This window comes from Nicotiana tabacum, chromosome 20 (assembly GCF_000715075.1).
Source record: "Nicotiana tabacum cultivar K326 chromosome 20, ASM71507v2, whole genome shotgun sequence".
NCBI classification, from domain to species: domain Eukaryota; kingdom Viridiplantae; phylum Streptophyta; class Magnoliopsida; order Solanales; family Solanaceae; genus Nicotiana; species Nicotiana tabacum.
Window position 1 is genome coordinate 40153344 of NC_134099.1, and position 18938 is coordinate 40172281.

At 35.0% G+C, this 18938-nt stretch overlaps 1 protein-coding gene and 1 long non-coding RNA gene across 3 annotated transcripts; one reads left to right on the forward strand and one right to left on the reverse strand.

The window, feature by feature from the left end:
- Positions 1 to 2396: 2396 nt before the first annotated feature.
- Positions 2397 to 5949, forward strand: LOC107782069 (uncharacterized). 2 transcript variants are annotated; one of them, XR_001647149.2, is made up of 4 exons: positions 2397 to 2567; positions 2892 to 3930; positions 5204 to 5275; positions 5475 to 5949. It is a non-coding gene; the product is annotated as an uncharacterized LOC107782069 (long non-coding RNA). The 2 variants fall into 2 exon arrangements; XR_001647147.2 differs by having other exon boundaries at positions 5204 to 5949.
- Positions 5950 to 17273: 11324 nt separating this feature from the next.
- Positions 17274 to 17717, reverse strand: LOC107782068 (small ribosomal subunit protein uS9). Its single transcript, XM_016602897.2, has one exon. The coding sequence runs from the start codon at positions 17715 to 17717 to the stop codon at positions 17274 to 17276; it is 444 nt and encodes a 147-aa protein (XP_016458383.1).
- Between the last annotated feature and the right edge of the window lie 1221 nt (positions 17718 to 18938).

Here is an 18938-nt window from a genome sequence, read left to right on the forward strand (position 1 = left end):
AAATTGAGTTAGAAGGCCAAAATAGAATAAGACTGAGTTAAAATGTCAAAATAAAAAATTGGGTCATTTTTTCCATTGCAGATCATCATATGTCCCATTGGTTTATAATGTAGTCAAGTGTGTCACTTTAAATAATATCTATACATGTACAATTTGCATGTCATCTGCAGCAAAAATGTTTAATTAAAAAATTTCGATAAAGCGGTGTCACGTGATATCGCTTCGATCTATTTGTTTTCGCCCCTGATTAGCACATCTCGTACTTATCTTTGTTATTAACAGAACTCTAACATAACATGAATAAATTTTATGTTTAATTTTATCCCGTACTTTTTTACTATAATTTCAAATTAGGATAAAACTCCCTCAGGCTCAAGAGCAAACATAAGATTTTCTATCCATGATCCTTACAACTTACAAGTATCTTCAACACTTTCCTTCAAGCTAGTGTGAGGAGAAACATCCACTACTAGCTTGCGTTTTCAACATTATTATTACATTATATAATTACCAAATTCCTTAGCTGGAAGCATATTATTGTATAGTGCAGATCATTATCAGTAATATTCAAAACAGGGTTAGTGATTTTACTCTGTTAATTCCCTATATCATCATTTCCTAGAAACAGAAAAATAATCATTAAAGTAAAGATTTAACGATTGTTCTGTCATTCAATTATATCAGGCGACCTTTGTTATACATATATATATATATATATATGGCCAAATACATATATAATCCATTCAACTCGGCACCATTTTTTATTTTGGCACTCTATCTCTACCTTGTTCCATTTTGGCCCTCCAACTCTATTTTATATGTTCCATTTTGGTCCTCTAACTCTATTTCTTATGTTCCACTTTGACACAGAAGTTGAAATCAGTGCAAAATATATAGCGCATGTGTATACACTAATCTGAGGTGTAATAAATATTCAATTAAATGTTGTCACTTGATTTTTTCATCCGTATCAAACGGGTCAATACTAAAATACATGAACCCGACCATATTTTTTGTGAGTTTATTTCATCTAAACGGGCCAAGTATGAAATCGGTAGATGAAAGCTTTGGAACTTAGAGAATGAAGATGGGGCAACAGTGGATGAAAAAATACGGTCGGGTTCGGGTATTTTAGTATTGACCCGTTTGACATGAATGGAAAAACCAGGTGGTAACATTTAATTGGATATTTATTACACCTCATATTTGTGTATACACACCCGCTATATTTTTTACACTGGTTTCAGCTTTTGTGTTAAAGTGGAACATAAAAAATAGAGTTGGAGGGTCAAAATGGAACATATAAAATAGAGTTGAGGGCCAAAATGAAACAAAGTAGAGATAGAGTGCCAAAATGAAAAATGGGGCCAAGTTGAATGGGTTATATATATATATTAGGTTAGCATTGTATACACATTTGATATCTCCAAAATACCCTTATTATTTGCTACCACCTCATTAATAGTGAGGAGCTTTTTGTCGTTTCACCAAAAGTTTTCTATTACTCTCACTCGATACATAACTGTTCCAAAAGCCCAAACCCTCTCAATCTACAGCTTCCCATCAATTTCCACGTTGTCACTAAAGAACATTGTATGAAACAGAACTGGACATTAAGCAATTTAAAGCTTTTGTTCTTAGTACAGTTGCTACCATAGACTTATTCTCATTATTCCATAACATATTCCCCAAATTCATCTCTATTTTTATTTCTGGCAAATAGTAACAAATACCCAAATACTAAAGATTTTCACTTCCACTACGAGGTAAACCCAAAAAAAAATGCGGTTTGAAAGAATTCTAAATTTTATTTTCTAGATCTTTCTGAATGTTCATCCCTTGTTCCTAGATTTTAGATATTATGCAAGAAGAAAACTTTTTTACCAATCCTGTTGTAGTGATCGAAGAAAAACTAAAGCTAATCCAAAATTAAATGAAACAACAATGGTGGTTTCTATCGAATAAAATTAGAAAGACTAATTGCTGGGTATAAACAAATAAATAAAAAACTTATAAAAAGTGTACACCATGATTCTGATCACTGAATGAAGAGAAATTAGAATACCAAACTCCTATCTTCATTGCAGTGCTAGTCAAGGTGCAACCAAAAAAGATAATAAAAGAAAACCCCCTTCTAAAATCTGAGAAGAGCAATGACTGGAGAAGAAAAATAGAGGGGGAAATGTTTCCCGCCTGATAGTTGTAAAATGGAAAAAGTTGATGAAAAGAGAAAAAGGTTCTCGCTATTAATAAGGGTATTTTGGAGATATCAAATGTGTATACAAGGAAAGTATAATAGGTACGGCGAAGGGTATTATGGTAAATTAGTCTTGATTTAGTAGCTTTCCACGTGTTTTGTACAAATACTCTAATTTCTTGTGTACACAATTGACAATTCTCATTTTCGTCTTTTCCATTCTCCAGCCCTTTTCATCCTTCCCATTGTGGTGGCTGGGAACACTTTTTTGAACATGCAAGTGGATTTATGCTTGAAATTGACTTGGTTCGCTGCGTTACAGTGGGATATATTTGTTCACACCCAAAATCCATCACCGGTTCCTCCATCAGTAAGTTTTGTGCTTCTGTCTCTGGAGCATTCTCTTCTCTAAGTCACTTGATATAATATTCTTTATATTCCAAAATTGACCCACAGTTCATCTATCATTAATTAATTAGTTGCTGTCCAATTCAGATAATCAAAGAAATCCAATCTCTGATTTGGGTTTTTTATTTAAGATAATGAAGTTCTCTTGTGACTTTTCAGTTTCCTCACTACTTAGTAGCAGTAAAATGGACACCTTTTTTGCATTTTTTTCCAACCATGCATGTGTTTCAAAATAAAATTTTTGGGTCTGATATTCTCTGATTTTTGTCAAATTATTCTCTTGCAGTGCATGTTCTAGCTATGGCGTGACATACAGAGTGGAAGTTAAGATGTTTTCTCTAATTATTTGATGTATTCGGTATTGTTGCTTTGTTTTGGAATGAACTTAGTGGTGAGCATACTGCATTTTTTTGTGAGTTTCATTGCAAATCCCGCATATTAATCTTTTTACAGTATCAGACTACACTGATAAAATGTTAGGAGTTAGGTCACAGTAGTGTTTATTCAGACTATTAATTGATTAAGTTCTCGCAGGTAACCTAACCTTTTGTTTTATAGACGTTATTGCTGTTACTTACTGAATTCTGCCTCTCAGCACTTAATTTTTCCAGAGGAGTTTGAAAAATTTATGGAACTCTTACATGGTGAACGTTTTCCTCTGTTCATCTGATGTTGCTTGGATGTGCAAATATGGATATACTTTTTGAGCATTTAGTTTCCTTTTATCTTTTCAGGTTCGGACGATCTAACAGCAAGGAGCTGAAAGGAGCTATCATTGTTTTAGAATAATACACATAATCTATTTTACCTAAATTTAAGGTTTAAGATAAACTGGTACAAATTGCACTGTGATATGTCGATTTCTCGCTTTATCAAATGTTGAATTTGCAAATTGTTGTGGTCGTTCCTATTACAAATATTGGCTGGGTTTATTTATATCCTAATGATCTTTTAGGAAAAAATACACAACTCTGTTAGTATTCTTCTTTAAGGCAATAGCTGATGGACGAGATAACTCAATTAGATTTGTTACAAATGTTGTTTTCAACTAATACTTATCTATTTGCCATTTTATATGAGAATTACAACTATATGCTATTCCGCGAAGCACCAAGGAAGAAAAGGCCAGAGCTCATATATCAGAAAGTGCTACTATAACTCGAACCATTTTCCGAAGACATGACTTAAAATAAAGGGGGAGGAAGTTTGTCGTGGCTCAAGTTGGATGGTTCTGGGCTGGGTAATCACTCCAGTTACTTTAACTTTGTGAGAAATGGCATCAGACTGACTACAATGCAGGCTGGTGTAAAGAGAACAACTTACAGGTAGTTTTTTCACTATTATTTGAAGTCGTTTTAACTTTTTATGCAATTACACATAGGTGGAATGATATAAGTAGATTCTATTTTTTCTTGACCAAATAATGTAAAAAATGGCTAAAGGTAATGGTTTATGTTACTAGAATTTTTAAAATAGAAACTATTGATAAATAAGAGTCATTTCTGATTTTGCTGTTGGGAGGAATTTTAACTTGTCCTTTTCTCTTAAACATCATAATCCAACATCTGTAGTCTACTATGATATTAACTTTGAAATCTCCCTTAAATTAGTATTTAGTTTCTGATTTTGGGAAGTGCATGGGTGCCTCTATAATGTTTTTGAGAAAATCAAGCTCCTAATGTCACTCTATGTTGTCTTGTTAAACTAGGCTCATTAGATGTTCAAACAAGCAAAAGACAGTGAGGCAGCCAACATGAGTATAAAAATTTGAGGATATGTCTTACACATGAAAATTTACTGAAAAGAGTACTGTGCAGTAGGTGTTTTTATGTTGAAAACATGTTGAAGTTATTGATAGATTACTTTTGCACTCTTGCATCACTGATCAAATATGGAGCTTGTTCTTTAATGCTATTTGGCATGCAGTGGGTCGTGCAAGAAAAACTACTGAGTGCTGAAGTGTTGGGGGTAGAAAAGGGCTGACTAGGAGGAAGAAGAACTAGCAGGAACACGCTATTCTAGCATTATTTGGTGGACTATTTGGATAAAAAAAAATCGAAAGTCCTTGGAAAACGATGCAAACAATATCCAGAAGCAGAAATATATTTGTATAGCTTTGTTTTGCTTCTGGAGTTGTAGGGAACATGTAAATTAGGCTGAATCAATTCTAGAGATGCTACAACTCCTACAGGTGTAAAGGGATATACCTTTGCTAAATGTATTTTTGTACGGTTCTCACATCACTCTTAGTATTGCTTCATTCATACAAATACTTTTACCTTCTTAAAAATGAGGAAAGCAATGTGCGGAAAGCAATGTGCATTGACTATGCAAATTAGAAGGTTTGACATGATAGGTAAAACTCTTGGTTTCAGGCCTAAACTCATACAGATAATTACTCTTTCACAGTGGTACTTTGTCATGCATGTTGGTCCTTTTATGTGGAGGCCATGTGCTCAAGTTTCATTTGTAGTTTGAAAATGAACTTTAAATATGGTGTATGCTCTCCATAGTCTCTTTTTATGTTTGGCCATTATTATGGTTTTATACTGGTGTATTTGAATTCTCAAATCTCACATAGCTATTTGATTTGTGCAGATTCATCCATCGTCTGTGCTAAATAAAAGCAAATGAGGACGAGATGCTTCTAACTATGTCGTCTATCATGAAGTAATAGTTATATTACTTTCACTTATGCATAATGTATTTGTAGTTGAGATACCATTGTTGATTGTTCATGCCAATCTTACCGGAGCTTGAGAAAATAAATGTATTTAAACTGAGGGAAATACCATATGCTTGAGAATTGAGGTAATTTACCTCTATTATCCTTTCTATTTTGCTTGAGCATTTCTTGTGCATGACACAGTGGGGGATTCAGCCAGCCTGATAAGCAAATTCAAGAAGTAACTTCAAACGTGGAAAATAAAGAAACCATAACAACTCAGCCACTGGAAGATCATGAATTCGTGATTGGTCTATATGTGCTTCATCCGGTTCTTCTGCAAATTTTCGCTGCTCGGATGGAACGATAGTGTAAACCAAGTCTTAAGCTTTAAGCTTTATGACGGGGAGGATGCTATTCTTCTGCTTGATGTAAATGTGATTCATTAGTCGCGCCAATCGGTGTGTCTAAAGAATGATCAGGTGAATTCTTGATTTCAACTTCTACAAAGAAGAGAGTAGCAATTGAGTGTTTTAAATGTTTCAGAAGCTGCTTTTCAGTGCTCAACCTAATCTTACTGAAGACCTTTATAGGTAAGCAAGAGAGTTCTGTATTGTCAGCCTTTTAGTTTTATGTATATCCGATTTTCATGTTTGATACCTTTGTTTATATTCTTTCAGATGGTTTCCCATTTGCTTTTCTTAACTGTGAAGCAGTTGATTTACTTTGTCAAATTTCAGTCCGCAATGAGGAAGATATAGATCAAGAATCTATTAACATATTTACGAATCCCAATCCTGGAAATATAGCATCCCACTTTTCTTTACTACCCAGGACTTCGATACATTTAGAAATGAATGAGCGGAAGAATGTAATTTCATCAGACTATTGGACAGCTTAGGTGTTTATATAATATGATTAGTTCTGTTGCGGAAGCCAAATGTATATAGTGTGAATAAGTCACAACTACTATACCAAAAATTATGACAGCCACCAAATAATAAATAAGACAATAAAACAACAATAAAGGAAACACCAGAATTTACGAGGTTCGGCTAATTTTGCCTACTCCTCGGACACAACCAATATTTTATTCCACTCCAAAAATACAAGTGAAATAATACTAAAGAGAGAAGATACAAATGCCTTAAACAGATGAGAAGGCAAATGAGAGGTGTGTCTCAATCCTAAACATTAGGCCTTCTTTTATAGGGGAAAAATCCCTCCAAACTTAACTCCCAACCAATGTGGGACTTTGGCATTTTGCCAAACTTCAACAAATCTCCACCTTGGCAAAATTCCACATTTTCAATTCTCTCTCAATAACAAATTTTGGTTGTGTCTTCATCTTCAATCTTCAGTGTTCAACAATGTTGATCAAATCCAAACAATGTTGAAACTTGACCGCAGTCACCACCTTTGTCAGCATATCAGCAGGATTCTCTGTAGTATGAATTTTCTTCACCGTGACTCCACCTTCTTCTATGATTTCTCGTACGAAATGATACCGAACATCAATGTGCTTCGTCCTTGCATGATAAACTTGGTTCTTCGCTAATTGAATAGCACTTTGACTATCACAAAAAATTGTGATACCTTTTTGTTCAACACCAAGCTCCTTTAGCAATCCTTGAAGCCAAATTGCCTCTTTCACAGCATCTGTAATAGCCATGTACTCTGCCTCTGTTGTAGACAAAGCAACTGTTGACTGCAAAGTAGACTTCCAACTAACTGGTGCCTTTGCAAAAGTAAACACATAACCAGTAGTTGATCTTCGTTTGTCCATATCACCCGCAAAATCTGAGTCACAATATCCAACTACAGACTGATTGTCTTCCTGCTCAAAAACTAACCCGACATCTACAGTATTATGAATATACCGTAGAATCCACTTCACAGCTTGCCAATGCTCCTTCCCTGGATTGTGCATATATCTGCTAATAACTCCAACAGCTTGTGAAATGTCAGGCCTTGTGCAAACCATTGCATACATCAAGCTACCAACAACATTTGCGTATGGTACCTTTGACATATACTCTCGTTCAGCTTCATCCATTGGCGACATAGTAGTACTTAGCTTAAAATGGGAAGCAAGTGGAGTACTAACTGGCTTAGTCTTGTCATCTATGCCAAAACGTTGAAGTACTCTCTTCAAATATTCCTTTTGAGATAAACAGAGTTTCTTTGAACGTCTATCTCTAATTATCTCCATGCCAAGAATTTTCTTTGCCTCACCCAAATCCTTCATCTCGAACTCCTTCTTCAGTTGAATCTTCAACTTATCAATTTCTTCCAAATTCTTGGAAGCTATCAACATATCATCAACATATAGGAGAAGATATACAAAGGAACCATCTTTAAGCTTGTGCAAATACACACAATGATCGTATTTGCTTCTCTTGTACCCTTGCCGCAACATAAACTCGTCAAATCGCTTGTACCATTGTCTAGAAGATTGTTTCAATCCGTACAACGATTTTTCAAGTTTGCACACCATATTTTCTTTTCCAGCAACTTTGAATCCTTCTGGCTGAGTCATGTAGATTTCCTCCTCCAAGTTTCCATGTAAAAACGCAGTTTTTACATCCATCTGAACTAGTTCCAAATCCAATTGTGCTACCAAAGCCAACATAATTCTAATGGAGGAATGTTTTACAACTGGAGAAAACACTTCATTGTAATCAATTCCCTCCTTTTGAGCATATCCTTTGGCCACCAATCTTGCTTTGTAGCGAACATCTAATTGGTTAGGAAATCCTTCTTTCTTTGCAAATACCCATTTGCACCCAATTGCTTTCTTTCCCTTCGGGAGATTGGCCAATCTCCATGTATGATTCTTATGAAGGGACTGTATTTCATCATTCATGGCAATCCTCCACTTATCTTCTTCTGAACTTTGGACAGCGTCTTTGTAAGTAGTAGGAACATCATCAGCTACAATTGAGGTTGCACAAGCAATCGTCTCTATGAGACGAACAGGTTTCGTTATTGTTCTTTTTGGCCTGCTGGTTGCTATTGATTCAAGTTGTTGTTGAGATTCCTGAGTTGGAATCTCCTCTACTGGCTCTCCTTCCAGAGGGTAATTTTCATTTGTTTCCTCCTCTGCTTCTTGTGTAGGAAAAATAAATTTTCCCTCAAACTCCACCTGCTTAGAAGCACCTTCATTTTGTTTGGTATCTTCTGTTACCTTATTTACCATAGCAAATTCATCAAAGGTAACATCTCTGCTGAACATTACTTTCTTTGTCATAGGACACCATAAGCGATATCCTTTGACTCCAGAAGTAATTCCCATAAAAATAGCCTTCTTTGCCCTTGGATCCAATTTTGACTCCGTCACATGATAATATGCAGTTGAGCCAAACACGTGCAAAGAGTTATAATCTACAGCAGGTTTTCCGTACCATTTTTCAAATGGTGTTTTGCCATCAATAGCAGCAGATGGTAGACGATTAATGAGGTGGCATGCATATGTAATTGCCTCAGCCCAAAATTCTTTGCCCAAGCCAGCATTGGACAACATACACCGTACCTTCTCCAGCAAGGTCCGGTTCATACGTTCTGCCACTCCATTCTGTTGTGGTGTATGTCTAACAGTGAAGTGTCGGATGATGCCATCATTTTCACAGACCTTATTGAAATGATCATTTTTGTATTCACCTCCATTGTCTGTGCGAATACACTTGATTCTCTTGCCTGTCTGATTCTCCACCATCGTCTTCCATTTGAGAAAAATTCCCAACACTTCATCTTTGCTCTTCATTGTATACACCCATACTCTTCGGGAAAAATCATCAACAAAGGTTACAAATAGTGCTTCCCACCCAATGAAGGTGTTTTGGAAGGACCCCAAACATCAGAGTGTACATAATCCAAAATGCCTTTAGTATTATGGATCGCTGTACCAAATTTAACCCTTGTCTGTTTCCCTTTAACACAATGCTCACAAAACTCCAAGTTGCAAGCCTTTACTCCTTTTAACAATCCTTGATCTGATAGAGTTTTCAAGGATTTTCCTCCAGCATGTCCCAAGCGCATGTGCCATAGCTTGGTTGCTTCTGCCTCTTTGTCGTCACTGGATGTTACTGTCGCTGTCCCAATAACTGTACTGCCACGATAGCGGTACATATTATTATTCTTCCGATTAGCCTTCATTACCACTAGTGTACCGGAGCATACTCTCATCACTCCATTTTCTGCAATGATTTTGAACCCTTTTGATTCTAGGGCTCCCACAGAGATGAGATTCTTCTCCAAATCCGGTACATATCGAACATCTATCAATGTTCTGATCATTCCATCATGGTTCCTTAATCGTATTGAACCAATGCCATATGAGGTAAGAGGGATGTTATCCGCTGTGTGGATGACTCCATATTCTCCTTCTTGAAATTCCACGAACCAGCCCCTGTTGGGACACATATGATAGCTACAAGCCGAGTCCATCAACCATATGTCTGATGATGTTGATGACTCTGTTGTAACTAATGAGAAGTCTGAATCATCACAATCAGCTACATTTGAATCCATAATAGCCTTTCCATTGTTATGTTTGGCCTTATTCTTCAACTTCGGACAGTCTTTCTTCCAGTGCCCTTTTTCTCGACAAAAGGCACATTCATCTTTGCTGGGTCTGGATCTTGACTTGGATCTTCCCTTCTTTGTCCTCGTTTGATTTTGAGGACGACCCCTCACAAACAGTGCTTCTCCTTCTCCGCCCTTCTGTTTTTCTCGCTTTCTTTGTTCATAGCTGTACAAAGCTGAACAAACTTCTCTGAGAGAAATTTCGTCATTTCCATGGAGTAGAGTAGATTCAAGGTGCTCGTACTCATCAGGAAGTGACGCCAACAACATTAAGGCCAAGTCACCATCATCATAAGTTGTATCCATATTTTGCAAATCTGTGACCAACTTATTGAAACTGGTGATATGTTCATTCATCGTGGTACCAGGAACATAGGTGAAGTGAAACAGTCTCTTCTTCATGTACAATTTATTTTGACTGTTTTTCTTCAAAAATTTATCCTCCAGTGCTTTCCATAATTTACTTGCAGAAGTTTCCTTTGTGTATGGATATTTCTGCTCTCTAGCAAGGTAGGATCGAATGGTACCGCAAGCAACACGGTTGATAATTCTCCAATCTTCTTCTCCAATAACATCTGGTTTCTTTTCTTCAATGGCCAGATCTAGCCCTTGTTGAAAAAGGACATCTAGAACCTCGCCTTGCCACATTCCAAAATGTCCGGACCCGTCAAAAATTTCTACCGCAAATTTCGCATTTGACACAATTCTTGTCATAAGCGAAGATGCCAATGATGACGTATTGTTGACACTTGATGTAGATTCTTCTTGTTTATTGTCTCCCATATTTGACACAAATATTATTTAATAGCTGACGACACAAATCAAGATTATTTCCTTTCTGATGTAGAAGATCAGACTAAGCTGCAACTACAGAGCATACTCAGACAGAACCTTGACTCAGTTACCAAGATAAATCTTTTCTGATGTGGAAGATCAGACTATGCTGCAACCACAGAGCATACTTAGACAGTACCTTGGCTCTGATACCAATTGTTGCGGAAGCCAAATGTATATAGTGTGAATAAGTCACAACTACTATACCAAAAATTATGACAGCCACCAAATAATAAATAAGACAATAAAACAACAATAAAGGAAACACCAGAATTTACGAGGTTCGGCTAATTTTGCCTACTCCTCGGACACAACCAATATTTTATTCCACTCCAAAAATACAAGTGAAATAATACTAAAGAGAGAAGATACAAATGCCTTAAACAGATGAGAAGGCAAATGAGAGGTGTGTCTCAATCCTAAACATTAGGCCTTCTTTTATAGGGGAAAATCCCCTCCAAACTTAACTCCCAACCAATGTGGGACTTTGGCATTTTGCCAAACTTCAACAAGTTCATCAAAGATAAGGAAGGATAAACATCAAATTATAACAGGTTGGTTTGTATTCCACCAATCTTCAAAGAGTGCCATATTTTCAAGTCTGTTCTCCTTTAAAAGCTGTAAAGCTTTAGAAATGGTCTCTACTAAAATGAACTTTAATGTCGGGCGTACGCCACGGGCACACACCACTAGTATTTTCATAAACAAATTGCCATGTCTGCTTGCCTCTTGAAGGGTATTCTGGTCATTCTAGGTTCACTTTGGTAAATTAGGATAAATTCATTATTTTGATTGGTCCAGTTAAGTAGATAATATTTGAATCCCTCCAGAAGGGCATAAATAGATGCGATGACAGTGTCATCAACATAATACTCCATGAATTAGGTCGCCAATCTTAGAATCATTTGCTACTTGAAGGTGCTTCAAATACTAATTACTAAGTGTACTGGGGTGGCTCAAGGAGTAGACTAGTAAAGCATTTGATTTAGGCCCCCTAAATTTTGGGGCCCCAAAAATAATTGTGAATTTTCGATTTTTTTTTTGTTTTTTTTTTGCTTAGACATTATTGAAGTTTATACAAACTCCTTATAAAAGTAGAAATAAAGAGTGTTTATTTTTAACAGTAGAAATATTTTAGAACTTTGAATTAAGATACTCAATTCTTTATATTGGTAAATAATATTTTTTATAATAAGATCCATGGTAACACATTGTAAATACGTGACTAACATCTTAGTAACTTGAATTTTCTTAGTAATATAAATATTAGTACTAACATCTTAGTAACTTGAATTTTCTTACTAATATAAATATTAGTACTACGTATTATATTTTGTAAGGTAACTAAATTACAGACAAAAAGAAAGGAAAAAACCAAAGTAAATATTAGTATTACATTTTGTAAGATAACTACAGTATAAACAAAAGAAAAAAAAATGCCCCTTATTAAAATTTGGCTTTAGACCACGAATTTTATTGAGACGTCCTTGTAAGTATATGATTATCTATTTGGAGTATTTTGCATATAATATTATATTTCTTTCTTTGGAGTATTTGCATGAGATTTTGACTATAAAAAAAGGTATGGATAATCAAAGAGCTCTTGAAATAATAATGTTATCAATTTGAATAAAAATGTTAAAAAGGAAAAAGAAAAAAATACAAGTATCGTGTAATTTGGGGAGAGGGATGATTCACTTTTACTATTATTTTGATTTATGTATATAGGTATAAAGAATAAGAAAATGTGGAATAAGAAAAAACTTACCGGAAAATTGTGTTTTTAGGTCATTATGATTTTTGTACGAGTTAATTAAAGTTTTATGATTTTTATGTGAGAAAACATAATTATAACTTTAATAAACAAAATTATAATTATATAATCATTTATGAAGTTTACCTAAAAGAAAAGGGTCTCAAAATTTCCGAACTATTAAACATAAAATTGAAACAAATTTTGGTTAAACATCCAATTCCTACACGAGATAGGAAAGAATCGTTTTCTCCTAAACTGCAAAATAGAATCAAAATTTCCTTTCCTGTTGAAGATAGGAATAGGAAAGCGTGTCAATCAGGAAAGCATTGTCTATATATATTTTTCTTTCTTTTGCTCAAAGCTGCTACTCACTATTACTACTATTCTCTCATTCTCTTCCTCTACCCAAATTGTTCCTCGGTATTACTATTCGTTCTCTATATATTTTTGTTTCTCTACCCAAAGTTGCTCTACTCTCTCATTCTCGATATTTTCTTTCTCCGTCCAAAATTTTTATTCTCCAATGGCTTGCTCCCAGCAGAGCAATTTCAAGAAAAAAGAGATGTGGAAAAAGGAATTGTTTGAAGAGATAAAACAAGCAAAGTTAACGTTACAAGGCCAAAGAAAAAACATAAAAAAGACTTTGAATTTGGAAACAGAAAAAGAAATTTTATTGCTGATGGGTAAAGAATTTGATGAACAACAAATCAACGAGAAAAAACAGACATGGGAAAAGGAATTACGTGAAGAGATGGGAAAAGCCAAGTCGAAGAAACGTTTAGCTACTGTGAAGTGTTAGTAATTTGCTGAAGATTATGGCCAAGAGTAGGGTGTATATGGACCAGGTTGGTTCGGTTTTTATCAAAACCAAATCAATTATATCGGCTTGGATTGGTTCGGTTTTGTTGGGCTTTTCGGGTTTTTTGTTACTTAAATATTATTTCAATCTTGCTTTGTTAAATTTTTTATAAGTAAATATATATTTAGTAAAAATTTAAAAAATTGACAAACATATTATCTATTAAAATATTTTTATGGGAGAAATTACTTGGTAACACATGATAGTTATCTTTTTAGTCGTCTGACAATAATTTTTTTGTTGATGTATACTTTTAAGGTTAATCGAATTTAGTAATTAAACATAAAAATCAACACGTTACCTAGATAATAATAATCACTTCAAATTTGAAAAAGATCCGTTCCGTAGTCCCAAAGTAAATATGCAATACATAAAAAATTTAATAGATATTGACATATGAATATGGAAGAACAAAGATTGACACATTTCAGTAACACTTGATAAGAAAGTGATCATACAACTCATTATTTAAGGTTAATAAATATGGAGCACTTCATATTCTATTAAATATTATATCACGTAAGAGAATCCCAAATATTTCTAGACATTTTTAAAGAAAATTCTTTATAAAACCTTAAATATATATATATATATAAATCATATATTTATATGTCAGTTTGGTTCGAATTTTTTTACTCAATACCAAACCAAATCAAACCAAACCTAGTCGGATTTTTTAATCGGTTTGGTTTGACTTTTCGATTTGATGCGATTTTCCGGTTCGGTTTGTACACCCCTAGCCAAGAGTCTCTAGTGTTTATTCTTTTCTTACAAACGCTGACTCTGTATAGTTTAGGAGTTGTTTACGGGAGTTGTTTAATTTTCCTATCTACCAATTTTAAGTGAAGAATCAAAATTTGTTTAATACTTGTCAGGTTTGATGGTGCGTTGTAGTCTTTGTTTGATGTGTATTCAAGTTTATTACTTTTCCATATTCTTATAAATCAAATAGAGCTAATGATGAAGTGGTTGATTCGTGATTGAGCCTACTTTAACAAGGCGTATGTTGGATTGGTGGTTTGGTCTATAAGATTCTTTCGCAGCTTCAAGAACCAATGCATTAATGTGGTCAGTTGTATTTTGCATATAATATTATTTTTTGGGGGGGAGTATTTTGCATGAGATTTTGGCCAAAACAAAAAACAAAAAGGTTACGAAGAGAGCTCTTAAAACAATAACGATATCAATTTGAATGAAAATTTAAAAAAGATAAAAAATACAAGTATCGTGTATTTTGGGGGAATGATTCACTTTTGGCATTTAATAGAATCGTAAGTTTTAAAATTAACGCATAACAAGTTCCAAAGTTTAATATGCATAATGTCATTCATTTTGAGTTAATTCAAAAAAGAAAATAGTCTCTTTTCTCTTCTTTCGTGTTAAAGTTTTCTTTGCAACGGGATAAACTCTGTGGGGTGGGGGTAGAGATCGTTAAAAATAATCTTCGTCTTTATTGATTTAGGGTCCTTTGTTTTATGGGATAAAAAATAACAATCCAAGATAAAAAGCGGGATTCTTTGTCTCTAATTATAAAAAGGAGATTGTCAGCAAAAAAAGATACTGAAACTGTCCGTACTGTTAATGTAACTGAGTAATAATACTACCTTCTTCTAGTATTACTTAATTTTGTGTATATTTTGATTTTTAATAAGGAGCATAAGGTTTTGAACGACAAGGAACCCCTTTTCTAAGATTTAATTTTGATTAGCTTTCACTTAACTTACAGAGGGTGAATTGGGCACTAACAAGATAAAGGAACTTAATTTCATGAATTACACTCCAGGTGATTATTACATTAATACAACATTCTTCAAATATTAATGAAACAAATTGGGTATATGACATAAAATTTCCATAAGTTTAGTTTAAAGTATATAGTAATATACTGGCTAAGCACTAGACTGTATAATTGAACAAAACTAGAGAAACAAAAAAGCAAATCAAACATAGCATACATTTATACGTTGCATATATGACTTCTCACGCAGCGAAAAGGATTACATACGTAATTCCTAGATTCTAATTCTCATATCAACAGCCCATACTGCAATTCATTTATTTTTTTCACTATAGTTGTAACAGACAACCTGGTTGGAGCTTATTCATCGTGGACACACACACAAAGAGATCGAAAGAGGGATTTGTTATTAGTTGATCCAATAAAACTATCTCGAAGAGCTCCCATCTTAACTCAAGGAAGAAATCAACAATCAAGGAGAGAAATAATGGGCTACCAAGTGTTGCATCCAGCATCTATAGGCGTATTTGCATCTCACAATAAAGTTAAAGTCATTGTCCAGTTTCCAAATAATCCGCCCGACTGGACTACATTTTTCAAGGTAACAAAAACTATGGACCATTTCCACTATTGTGTATCTAAACCCAAAAGCCAGTTGAACTTTATGGCAAAATAAGCAAAATACAGCTGAAGTCATAATATGGAATTATGGGGATTCTGAATGCCACCAATGGACTTACATGAGTTGAGATGGTTAGTTCATAGCTCTAGACTTAATCTAGGATCATCAAAGAGACTGAATTTGGCAGAGGAATCACTGTGTATTAGATAAATTGTGTGCCAAAGTAATAGCCAAAAAGAAAGATTGTGTGAAAGTAATAAGACAAAGCATTACTGAGCAAAACTCCCTACAGGGTTAAAATCATCAGTAAGCCATGGGGAAAGAAGTATGCAATTGCACAAATCTCAGTTTCCAGCTTCTTAGCATTATCACCAAAAAGATGGACTGCACACTCATTTATTTACTTGTTTCAACACATTACTGCAGGAAAACTGAGATCTAACATATATAACTCCACCAAGGAATATGCTGGAAGAACAAATACAAATAAGAACTATTTATGATAAAACAGAACAATCTGCCCAAGAATGGTATGAAATGAGGAAGAGCCAATAGGTAAACAAATGGAAAAGGCTTTCAGTAAAGGAAATCATGGCAAAGAACTTAATACTTTCAAGAACCCAATATGGTGGTGTGGGCACCTACACTTAAACTTGAAGGTTGTAAACACATGCTAATGAGACAGTGGAGCAACATGTTACGTAATGGGCTAGTTACATCCTATTTTTCTTCAAATCAAAAGTGAGAAACAATCCCATATCCTAACGCGTTTCAGGGACGTTGGATTCTTGTGTCCAAGACATTAGTATGTATAGTATTAAACTCCGTCAGAAGAAGCTACGGGGTTCCTAGAATTAAGCATAACTGACATTTTTATTTTTTGATAACTTAGAGGGAACCTAATATCAACACAAGTTAGTAGCGCATGTCTGCTTCTTGTCAGAGCTTCATTTCTATATCCATAAAGCAATACACGTAACTAGGATAGTATAAACAGGTCATAGCATGAAGGGAACCCTTTATTCACCTGAAAACTCATAAAACGGTAGCACATCAACAGGCATATACCAAACTCAGTTAGGGTAGGTTGTATGGTTCATCTATATTGTTCTGCTCTACTCAGGTCTAATCCCAATACTATATAATCATTCTTTCAAGGCAAATTAAGGGTCTCCTAATCTCAAACTAATCCATAAATAATAATAATTTACAGGAATAAAGAAAGAGTCTGGGGAACTGACAACCATTACAGACTAATTGAATAACGACATTTTCAATATTGCGGGACAATGTTCCCTATATCTTTTCTCAGGGGAATGACCTTTACTCCAGTTTCCTCATTAACAAAAATATCAATTTAGCTACAGCCTACAAGTAGGCCACATTGCATAACAGAAATTCTACATTCGCATTTAAAAGCACAATTCATTGCATTCATATTTCATAGCATAAAACCATTACCATGTGAAACAGCTACATGAACGTTTATCAAAATCCAAAACTTTCTCAGATAGCAGTAAATCCATAACAATTCCTAAACCAAAACCATACTCAAATTCAAACAGTACCAACAGGAATAAAAGCAGATGCCATAAATGGAAATAGGAATTTTAACGGTAAGATTTCTGGAACCTAGCACGAGCACCACGACCACCAAACTTCTTAGGCTCACACCTTCTCGGATCAGCAACAAGCAAAGTCCTGTCATACCTAACCAAAATATCCTTAATCTCCTTCTTCTGCTGCTCATCCACATACTTCTGGTAAAAAGCAACCAGCGCCTTCGCTATCGACTGACGAATAGCGTAGATCTGAGAAGTGTGACCTCCTCCTTTGACGCGGATTCGCATGTCGACTCCGGCGAACCGGTGGCGACCTAAGAGGAGGATTGGTTCGAAGGCTTTGTACCGGAGGATTTCGGGTTGAACGAGCTCGATTGGTACACCGTTGATCTTAATCAGGCCGCGGCCGCGCTTGCAGTGTGTTACTGCTACCGCCGTCTTCTTTCGACCGAAACATTGGACTGATTCCACCGCCGCTGGTGCCGCGTTCATTGTTCTGCTTTTGTTTGGTTTGCTCGCACTCTTCCGCTGGAAAATGACCTAACCTAAAATGAAAATACCTGAGGTTTTTGTAGATGGAGGGATAAAAATCTTATATATGTGTATGAAATAGATTAGGGTTTGTATCGGGCTCGTGGAGGAAATGGGCCACTGGTCCTTAAATTGGGCTTTCTTGTCTCAAGTCTCTTTTTCGTAAAAATAGCACGGTATAGTCAGTTTTCAGATTGGTCATTCAAAAATAGCCAGTGTTTACGAAGTCAATGAAAAATAGTCACTATTTTGCTGCAACAGAGACTGGTCCGACATAATATACTGGAGTTCGGTGCACCTGTGTATGACCTCCAGCATATTATGTTGGACCGGTATACTTTGCTGACTCTAGTATAATATACTGGAGACTGGAGCACCAATACTCCAAAATTTAATATATTATAATGTACAATTATACTTTCTGGAACTCCAGTATATTATGCTGGAGTTTTAGTGTAATTATGCTGGAACTCCAGTATAATAAGCTGGAGTTCAAGCATACTTATGTTGGAACTCCAGTATAATATACTGTACAATTATTTTTCGGGTTTTGAATAGTATTTTCGCTCAGATTTATCTTTACATGAAAAGTGGCTAAAATTCGATTATTTTTGAAATTGAGCTATTTTTGAACGACCAGTTGTAAATCTGACTATTTTTTAATTTCTCCCCTCTTTTTCTCGAACAAATGGGCCTATGTCAGAAGAACAAGTGCAGGAGACTTTTATTCGGACACGGGACACCATATTTGGTCGCCCCTATTTAACTTGTACACAATTTTTTTAAAAATAAATTAACTAGTACCTAAATACATATAACTTCAGACATTTTTCTTCTCCTCCTCCTCATCCTCCTCCTTCTTGTGATTGTTAGTTGCTATAAAAAGAAAGTGACAAGTGGATTTACATGATATTTGTGAGCAGGTTTTAAGGTGTTTTACAGTAGTGAGCTGTTGCGGCACTCCTTTCTTTGCTATTGCTTAGGATTTCTCTTTTTTTTCCCTCTTAATTGCAAAATGAGTTTGTTAGATTTGTTGTTGTTATGACAAATTGAAGATTGAGGTTCGTTCAGTATGATGTTTAAAAGTTATTTGAGTTCATTAGGAGTAAAGTTGAGTGTTGAATCATGTGTTACATTGTTAAAATTCGAAGAATTTTTTTTTGTTCCTAGACAATTTGCACT